The sequence below is a fragment of the Chrysochloris asiatica genome, unplaced genomic scaffold (genome assembly GCF_000296735.1).
Source record: "Chrysochloris asiatica unplaced genomic scaffold, ChrAsi1.0 scaffold00014, whole genome shotgun sequence".
In the NCBI taxonomy this organism is placed as follows: Eukaryota; Metazoa; Chordata; class Mammalia; order Afrosoricida; family Chrysochloridae; genus Chrysochloris; species Chrysochloris asiatica.
In genome coordinates, this window is record NW_006408532.1 from 12,389,610 (window position 1) to 12,399,942 (window position 10,333).

The 10,333-nt window shown below is 36.1% G+C and overlaps 1 protein-coding gene across 1 annotated transcript in view; it reads right to left on the reverse strand.

Moving 5' to 3' along the window:
- SETX (senataxin) overlaps positions 1-10,333 on the reverse strand; it is a 110,798-nt gene that overhangs the window by 66,973 nt on the left and 33,492 nt on the right. The window contains exons 6-8 of the mRNA XM_006834994.1: positions 7,478-7,649; positions 7,270-7,357; positions 2,655-6,794 (exon numbers count right to left, since the gene is read on the reverse strand). Coding sequence (XP_006835057.1) covers positions 2,655-6,794; positions 7,270-7,357; positions 7,478-7,649 — 4,400 coding nt within the window. The remainder of the gene's footprint in view (positions 1-2,654; positions 6,795-7,269; positions 7,358-7,477; positions 7,650-10,333) is intronic.

Here is a 10,333-nt window from a genome sequence, read left to right on the forward strand (position 1 = left end):
CAGAAAAGTTTGGGAGCAAGGAAAAGTAACTTTCAGGACCAAGGGTCTTTATTCCTTCTTACTATTTGTCTGTTCCTGTGCCAATCATACTGGATCTGTTAACTGTGGCTTAACTTTGATATATATAAATGTATCAAAATAAGGTGACTGCATACTCACCACGCACCTCCATCTCCTATTTTTAAATTGTTTCTTTCAAAGCAATTTAATAGATTTTATTCTTTCATACAAAGTTTTAAATAATTTCTCAATCACCTAAAAAAAAATCTTGCTGGAATTTAAACTAAAACTACATGAAATTTATAGATTAATCCAGAAAGGATTACATCTTTACAATGTTGTTTGACCATGAATATGTCATCTTTCTCAATTTCATGTCCTTTAAAAAGTTTCAGTGTTCTAACAATCTCATACATTTGTTAGACTAATTCCTAATCATAGTTGGTTTACAATTATAATTGATCACTTATATTTTCTAGTTGGTTATTGCTGGTATAAAGGAACAGTACTGAATTTTCTGCACATCTATCTTATAGCTAATTACTGATTCCACTGAGGTTTTAAGTAGGTATCACTACAAATGATCAGAACTTTATCCCCTCCAGTTTTATTCATTCTTCTATTTTTCTTATTTTATTTAATGTATCCTGGTGTGGCGCTATAGTATAAGCACTTGACCATAAGGTTGGTTTGACCGCAAGGTTGGCAACTCAAACTCACCATCTGTTCTTTGGAAACTCTATACAGGTCCCTTTTAGTAGGAACCAATTGTGTGGCGCTGTGGGTTAATGCGTCAGACTGCAAAGCCATTTGAACTGCAAGGTCACTATGGGTCAGAACTGACTCGACGGCACTTAACAACAACAATTGTTAAATATTAGCAGCTGCCATCATCTGAACAATTGCTCTGCCAATTGTTGCTTTGTGCTATTTTGAGATTAAACTACTACACATATATATGCTCATGATTAGTTATATGTTCTATGGTTACTGCTCCTTTTATTGATATCTAGTGCATTGAATTTTTATACTGTTAACACAGAGGTTACAGCACAGGGTCACAGGAACATATGTAGATATTTAAAAATAAAACTTGTCAGAACTGAGTGAAAAAATTGTCCACTGCCAAAACAGTGCACACTTGTGCATTAGCATTTTTTGTCAAATACAGAGATCAAATAACAAGTATTTCTTCTATCAGTTGTATCAGTATAGAAAAGACTAGTATTTCTAAAAGTTGAATCTGTTATTTGTCTTTTGTGCTGAGGGATAAAATTCATCACTGTCATTTCAACTGCAATTATACTTAATAATAATTGGAGAGTCAAACACTACATTATGAATTGAAAATAGGATATCAATCAAATTTTTATAAAAAGATGTATGTTGTAGTTGCTAAGTGCCATCGAGTAGTTACCAACTGAATTTGAACCACAGACCTTGTGGTCCAGTACTCATCCTACAGTGCTACACCAGAACCCATTATAAAAAACTCAGAAACCCTATTGCTGTTGAGTCTATTTCAATTCACGGCAATCCTAGAGGACAAAGAAGAACTGCCCCCAGAGGATTTCCAAGGGTGCAAATCTTTATAGAAGCTGACTACTGCATCTTTCTCTCATGGAGCAGCTAGTGAGTTCAAACCATTAATCTTATAAACAGTCCACAGTTTATTCAGACTCACAGTGATCCTGTGTAAGTTTCCAATGCTATAAATTTTTGTGGGAGCAGAGTGTCTCATTTTTCTCCAGAGGAGCAGCTGTTACATTTTAACTGCCAACCTTACAGTTAGCAATCCAGTGCTTATTCTACAATGCCACGAGAGCTCTTTCAAAGTGTCTTAATAATACTGCTAATAATCGTTGGTCTCTATAAATTTGTGGTGGTGGTGGTGGTATTGTCAGCTGCCACTGACTTGACTCCTGACTCATGTACTATAGTGTAAAAATGTTCCACAGGGTTTTCTTGCCTATAATCTTTATGGAAATAATTTGCCAGACCTTCCATCATGAAGTCCCTGGGTGAGTTTGAATTACCAGTCTTTAAGTTAGCAATCAATTGCAAATGACTCATGACACTAAAAAGCCTTTTCTATCTATGTAAATTAGAAATGCTGAAACCATGTTTAAACTGATGGTTAAAGAAAGAAAAATGTAAAACTTCGTGGTAAAGATAGTAGATTGAACCATGCATTACCTTTCATTCTTTTAACTTTTTACTGTGAATCGAGTGAAGGTTTACAGAGTGGATTAACAGCCTTTCATTCTTCTTGTAACCCCACTAAAGCACCCAAGGGATTTTTGAAAATAAGACTAATCCATTAGGACAAAAAGAATAGAAGGAACAAGAGGAACAATATTTGGAAGCTGTAAAGTAGATGGATGAATTGTCACAAACAACTCCATCTAAGCACTTTATTTACAATGACAAATTGTATCTGTGTCTCCTACTAGTCTACTAGTCTTAGGAGGAAAGAGGTTTAAGAACAATGCATGGCACAAATGGCTGTTCAACATGAAATCTAAAACCTAATTTTAAATCAAAATGAGGTCAGTTACTTTAACTATATTCTAATTATTGCTCAACATGGTTAAAAAAAAAAAACAAAAAATCTTTAAAGTCTAGAGAAGCACACAACTGGAACATATACTTACTGTTTCGAAAGTATTCAGTATCATCAATGGAAGAAAAACATTAAAATAATCTCCACAATCTTGAAACCTGACAGGCACAGATCTTGAGATAGACTGAGAAAGACTTGCTGGGGGTCCACACTGATTAAAGTTCACAAACATTTCATATTTCCATTTTAAGACCTCCATAACAAAGGTATCACAGATGGACTGTGATGACGAGAGAATGCTCACTGGAGAGGAAGTGGGGAAAAATTTGCTTTCGCCAAATGAATGTTTGTGACCTTGCCTGCTGGAATTATTTGAAGTCTGAGAAACAAGAACATTGCAAAAATTCTTTCCTTCACCCACTGGCTTCTGAAACATAAGAGAGGCTGGCTGTGGTACTTTCCCAACAGATTGTATCCCATTTGATTTATTTTTTAGTGGTAGTACTGAAGCATTTTCCAAAGACTTGGAAAAATTAGCATTTCGTGAAGTAGTACTTGAGCTAAAAATTTTAATAGTGGTAGGCCTTAAAGGTTTAGATGAGAGAGGCAAGGCTGGTTTACGAAACACATCTTCATCTGTTGCTTTAGCTTCAGAGTGTCTTGAGCAATAATCACTCTGGTTTTTTGTGGTTTCAACACAATCTTTGTGCTTACACTTTTTGGTACTCAAAGATTCTAACTGTAGCAGACCTACAGTGTCTTCTACCTGAACTGCATCTTTTCCATAAAATACTTCTAAAACTGCAGGAGTTTCCATTTGTGAGCACATGTCCATATCTTCAGGATCATTTTGAGTTAAAAATAAATTATCTTCTTCCATATCACTGTTCGATTCAGACACTCTTTCTTTCAAAGCTACCACTGCAGACTGATGTACTGTGAGATCACTTCCACCTGAAGATGAGCCCCCTGAAGTAGAGACAATTATTTCATTTGTTGGTATTCTTCCATTTAACACAGAGTCACACTGGTTCAAAAGACTGGTATCATCAACCACCTGAGATACATATTTTGTTATGGTTTCTGTTTCAGAAAAATTGCATTTTATTAATTGCTTTTTATTATTGTTAACAATTACCTTAGTTACTCCTTTATGATCTAACTGAACAGATTCTGGCACAAATGTGACAGAATTTGATGCTGCATGTGACCCTGCCCTTATGGTATCTGTACTTTTACAATCAAGTCCTTGCTTACTTCGATGTGATCTGGGTCTCAGCTGCCTTCTCAACTGAAGATCTTGACTTGTAAACAGTTTCTTATTATTTTTGACAGATAGAGTTTGAGGAGAAATTAATTTAGTCTTTTTGCGAGTATCAACTTCTCCAACTGTTTTGCCATGGTCACGTAACCGATGTAAACTGTCTAAAGAACGCTGGGACAACTCAAATGCCTTACGTGGAGCCTTTTTCAGACCAAGTTTTTCAACTGTTGACGTTGGTTCAGGACACTGGCGAGATTTCTTTGGTGGAACTACAGCAGGGGTTGTCCTACAACTTAGGTAATTTGAACTTTTACTTGGCCCTTTTCTGGTATCTGAATGTGTTTTCTTAGTAGTTTTAGAAACTGGGACTTTTTTAATGGGTTTTGAGCAAGAACGATGCTTTGGAGAAGACTTCTTCAGTGTAACCACAGTAGCTTTCTGCATATTTGAATTGGGTGTTGTATTCCTTTTATCTGTACCTTTAAAATCAGTCTCAGTAATATCTCTCTCATTAAGAATATCAAACTGGTCATTTCTGACAGAAGATAAAGATCTTAGGGTATCTTCCGCCACAGGTTTTTCAAATCGTTTTCTTTTAGATTTTACTTCAATTTTACAAAATTCTTCAACAGAAATACTATTACTCTGTGGTTTGGTGTATTCTTCAAAACTCTCTATTTCTTTAGTAACCTCTTCAGGTACATAATCAGGATCATAACCCCAATCATTTGTGGTATCACCTAAATGAGTCAAAGGTGATTTTTTTTCATCCTCTTGAACTGAATTCTTGTGATCTGGTTTATGATCTTGCCAAACTGAAAAAATCTCATGTTGACTTTCAAATTCAAAAATCTGAGACTCAGACTCCTCAAATTGTGTTTCTTCTTCCTTTATTAGTAGCTTTTCCACAGGAGTAGTAGCTACCAAAGCATGCTGCTCTGGATATTGTTTCTCAATACGTATTTTGTCTTTTTTAATGTACTTCTCAAAACCTAGAATTTTTTGATCACCACTACCATCATCATCATCATCAGAATCTGAAATAACAATAATCTGTCCACAGCAAGACTCCTTGACAAGAGTAGATGCATTTTTTTGGTAAGCTGTGAAACAGCTATCATCTTTTACTTTTCTTTGAAGCTGAGATGAGCCTTTTTTTGGAGTTGAATCAGATGGAAACTTTATAACACTGGCTTGAGCTATGAAAGACAATTTGAGAAGGTCTCTGTCTATCTGAGAATCTGTTAAGGTTTCAGACTTAGGAATGATGCCAGAGGCCTGTTCTCTTACCAAGTCAGGTAACTGATCAGTACTCTTACTCATTTCCTTATCCTTTGAATCAAGTATAGTCACAGTGTCTTTAAAGGAACATGTTTTTTTCACTAAAGTATTGGTTGCTTCAGTAAATGAGATCAAATCTTTACCAACATGACTTATCTGTATCTGACAGTCGTTATCATGGGAAGAAAAAATATCTAATTTTTCATTCTTTAACTGTTTATTTTTCAGCAATAAATTATTTTGAGATTTTTGACCCCCACTTTTATCTTCAAGAATATCATGAGGATCTAAACATAGATTGTGTGTGATGCCATCTCTTTTCTGACCTCCAGTATCTTTCCTTGAATAGGAACGTTCAAAATTAGATACGATCAGGTTTTCTTCTAACTTAATTACATTATTGACCAGAGTACTTTTCCGGCACTGCTTCTTTATTACATGTGGTAACTTAGCACAGATTTCATCTTTTTGAGCCCTAGCTTTTGGTTCATTTGATGTTTTTTCCAGGGAATCAAAGCTAGGATCAGTCAACATACGTGTTGATTTTATTACTCCACCTCTGTCACATCTCCGTTCTGGATCACTTTTTGAAGTACAATTCTGTGATGTACATGCAGGGTTCTCTTTTACAGACTTCTGCTTTCCTGTATGTATTGTAATTTGATCTTGAGCTCTTTCAGTAATAAGGTTTTTACTGTGTTTTAAGCATGATTCAGCTGAGAGATGGTCTTCTAGTATTGAATCCTTTATATAATTCTGCTCATAGTCCTCTGCCACAGTGTTACTCGCTTTGATCAATACATTCTCTTGCACTTGATGTGTGTCAGCTTTCATTGGTTCTTTAGAAAATGTTGGGCTAGAATTTTCCAGATAATGCATGTTGTCTTTTTTAATCTTCTTACCTATTTGTTCACTTTCTTCTTTATTATAAGATGCAGGAGGAGTTTCACATGCAAGAGTCAGATCTACAGAAGTATTACTCTGAGGTACTTTGACTTTTATGTTTCTAATAATTTGCTTTAGACAAGTTTGTAATTCATGGGTCTCCTGAATAGTCAATTGCCAACCTAGAGATAAATTTCCTCGCAGAAATAAGTTGAGCTTATCCCAGAATCGCTTACAAAGAGTTTGTTGCCCAAGCTGATAACCTTCTTTAAGGAGACTTCTAATCAGCTGTACACAAGCAAGCTGTACAGAGTTAGATGGCACTGAATGCAGAGACAAAGATGTTATTACTGCTGTTCCTTTGGCACAATTTCCAGATGATTTCTCAGAACTTCGTGAAAATGCAGCAGTAGGCAGCTTCGCACACTTTACAACGGCTTCCACCCACTGCTGGGAACTAACCCACAGCAAATGCAAACATTTTCTATTTCTATGCAGTTCAATCACTGACACCAAAATTAGAAGAAAAAATTCAGTGACTTTGTCACATACGGCATTTCTTTGGTTGAGAACATCTTTGACTTCGGAATGCAGATGATGAATAACCTCTACTATATAAGCCACACCCAAATCCTTAAGGTCCATGAGGGACTGTACAAAAGGAATGAACCACAGAAATGTGCTGTTATGAACACGCATGTCTTGACCAATATCTGACTGAAGGACACTGGCTAATGTTTCCATTTCTTCATACATGTTAGGACAATAATCTGGGCAAATAGCTGATCGCCATCCTGCATCCTAAAATGAAAGAAATATATTCAGATAAAGGAAAGTACCATTCAATAAATTTACCTTACTCCATGATAGGTTTCACACACTAATTTTAAGGAAGAGCCATTTCTCAATGTCCCTATCGTGATCAACTATATGTGATTTTTAATATGCATACATCCTCATGAAGTTAAAAAACTAAATTTGAATTTTGAGACTAATGTTCCATGAAAAGGCACACTTCCACCACCCAGCATGCTTTCCAATTCTGATTTTGTTTTCTCTCTTCCCAAACTCCATAAAGTTTTATATTCTCCCTATTTCACCTAAAAATTCATCTTCAAAAACCATTTTTTTGTCCCCATGCACAATGTTGATTCTGTTCAGCTGATTCGGAACAATTATATATCGTAAAATAAGGACGTCAACTAGTTATACAAATCACTCACCATACAATATAAAGTCAATACAAAATCAACTGAATTCTCAAAATGTTTTATACCTTCTTTGTCTTCTCAGGATTATAATTGTACACAATCTGGCTGCAAGTCACCATATCATCCAAAAATGGCTCTGGTTCTACCTTGGTCCTTAAATATTAAGAATATAGAGAAATTACTGAAATGAAGACAAGAACCATATTCTTAAATCAGTTGCAACAGACTTGCTTACAGAGATTATTTTTAAACCCTGACATTCACACAACTAACCTTACAGAGCTGTTTCGTATATTCTGGATCTCTCTGTTGTAGCTCACATTGTTGATAATAGTCTGAAATGCCTCAATAGGATCAATAAGTTGACCCCAGACCTTTGATCCAAGACGATCCAAAATCACCATGAAACAGTGTAATGCTGGCCAAAAAGGGTCCACACTATCATCTGAAATATAATGGAGCAATTGCTAAATTAACAAAACAATTAGAAAAGCCAAACAAACATTCTTTACCTGGGAAGCAACAAATCTGAAAGCAAAGCAGCAATTAACTTAAAACATTGCTAATCTACAGAAACACAGATTTTCAAAACCTGGCAAATTAAAAAAAATTTTTTTCTCTCTCTTTTCAAGCAATACTATAATGTTTCCGTAAAAATTTCTAAGTGGAAAAACAAATTGAGATGCTGTTAATGACATCAAGTCCTTTTTGAATCACAGCAACCATGTATAGGATTTGCAAGGCTGTAAATCTTTGTGGGAGCACAAAGTCTCACCTATATCCTGCAGAGCGGCTACTGTGCTCAAACCATCAGTCTTGTGGTCTTCAGTCCCATGCTTATATTACAGAGTCTCTGCACTCACCACAGATTGAAATAATAAAGGCAAACAAAATCTCCGCACCTCACTTACGACACCTGAAGCAATTTTATCTACTCAGTTCCTTAACTCCTCCTAGTAGAGGGGTGGGGAATGTCCAACCTGATGACACACACAATGCAATATCATGCTAAAGCTGAATTTCTTGTATCATTGACTTGTTCAAAGATACAATAACAAATCCTACTTTATACTTAAACAAAAATTTGTTAAGTGCCACTTAGTCAGTTCTGACTTATATAATGATCCTGTAAAGGAACAACTACTGGGTTTGAGCCACTGGCCTTACAGTTAGCAGTTCAGTGCTTATTCTACAATGCCACACCAGAACTCATCAATAAATAGTAGAAGTAGAAGGAAATAAGGAAAGAAAAAGAAAGAGAAACTTAGTATTTCTAGTTTTCAATAAAGTCCATGATACAAGAAATCTAGCTTTATAATGATTTTGCATTCTGTGTGTCATGAGACTACTACAAAGCACTAAATCCCTTAGTGGGAAAGCAGAGCTTCCCTGCTTTGATCCATCAGTATCTTTGTTGTTATCTACTTTTCATCCAATTTTCAGGAATTTCATTACTCTCAAGCTCTTATCTCCAGACTTTCCCTCTTCTTTATCAGATATACAGTGGCAAGACACTGTCCTACTCACAAGATCTTCAATGGCTCTTCAATGTGTCAAATAAAAGTAAATCCAAACTTAGATAAACAAACAAAAAAACCCACTACCATGGATTCTGACTCATGCCATCCTGTATAGGGTTTCCTGTGGAGCTGCTAACCTAGCAGATAGCAGATAGTAGTGTGGTGCTATAGGATAAGCACTCGATAACAAGGTCAGTTTGAACTGTAGGGTTCAAATTCACCAGCCATTCCTCAGAAGCACTGTACAGGCTCCCAATGAGTCAGAACCGACTCCATGGCACTTACAACAACAAAAACAAGCAACTTAAAGAAGAGCCTTTAAACAGAAAGAATAATAGACTGCTGCAATAGGGACATTCTACAATCAGAAATCTTCAAGCATCTCAAAACCCCACTGAAAACAGCTTCCCCCCCCTTAGAAGTAGATTAAAGCTTTGGAGTCTTGGTGCAGTACAGTTGTTGTTACCTGCGTGGAGTTGATTCCGACCCATAGTGACCCTGTACAGGGTTTCCGAGGCTGTAAATCTTTAGAGGAGCAGAAAGCCTCAGCTTTCTCCTGCGTAACAACTGGCAGTTTCAAACTGCTGACCTTGCAGTTTGCAGCTTGATTTGTAACCACTATGCTACCAGAGTTTAGGACAGAATATATCTGCCATCAAAAAAGTGCTAATAATACTAACATATTTCTTATACAATCGCTCACAAGTGCGATCATAGTGAAATTCAAGTTGCTTGAAGATAAGAGAAATGAAGGGGGAAAACATGTTTTTTATAGGTTTTGGCATTAGTCTTTACTGATTCATTGCTTCATAAAGAAAGTTAGAAATAATTATTTAAATACAGATCCTCCCAGATCAGCTTGATAAAAGTCATCATCAGATCAAGTCTTCTGTCAGATATTAAACATAATTACAACTTTTTGGACTATCTAGCACTGCACTATCCAAGAAAACATTCTACAACAATGTAAATGTTCTAGTCAGCAGGCACAGGTAGCTACTGAATGCTTGAAATATAGCTAGTGAGACTAAAAAAGCAATGTTAATTTAAATTGAAATGGACACACAAAGGCTTAGTAGTTGCCATGTTGAACAGTGCAACCCTAGAGAACGAAAGTAAATATGAAGAACGTGGAAGCTCTACAATGTTACCATGTCATTAAATATTTATCTCCCAAAGATCATAGTTTGGAGTCTACCATTAGCTGGGATTTTGTCTTAAAGAGAATTGTTAAATTCTAAAGGTCTTCTCCATTTAAAATTGTGAATCTGTGAATTAAATCATAAAACATTAACAATTCTAATATTTTTCCACACCATACATCAAAATTCTTGCAGCGACACTAGTGTTTTCATATTGTCTTATTATTAGGCAGTAGACAGATATTGTTGTTGTTGTTATGTGCCATCAAGTCGGTACTGACTCATAGTGACCTTATGCACAGCAGAATGAAAACACTGCCTGATCCTGGGCCAACCTCACTTCTGTTGCCACACTTAAGTTCATCGATGCTGCCACTTGGCCAATCTATCTCGTTGGGGGTCTTCCTCTTCTTCTCTGACCCTCCACCTTATCAAACATTATATCCTTCTCAAGTGACTGGTCCCCC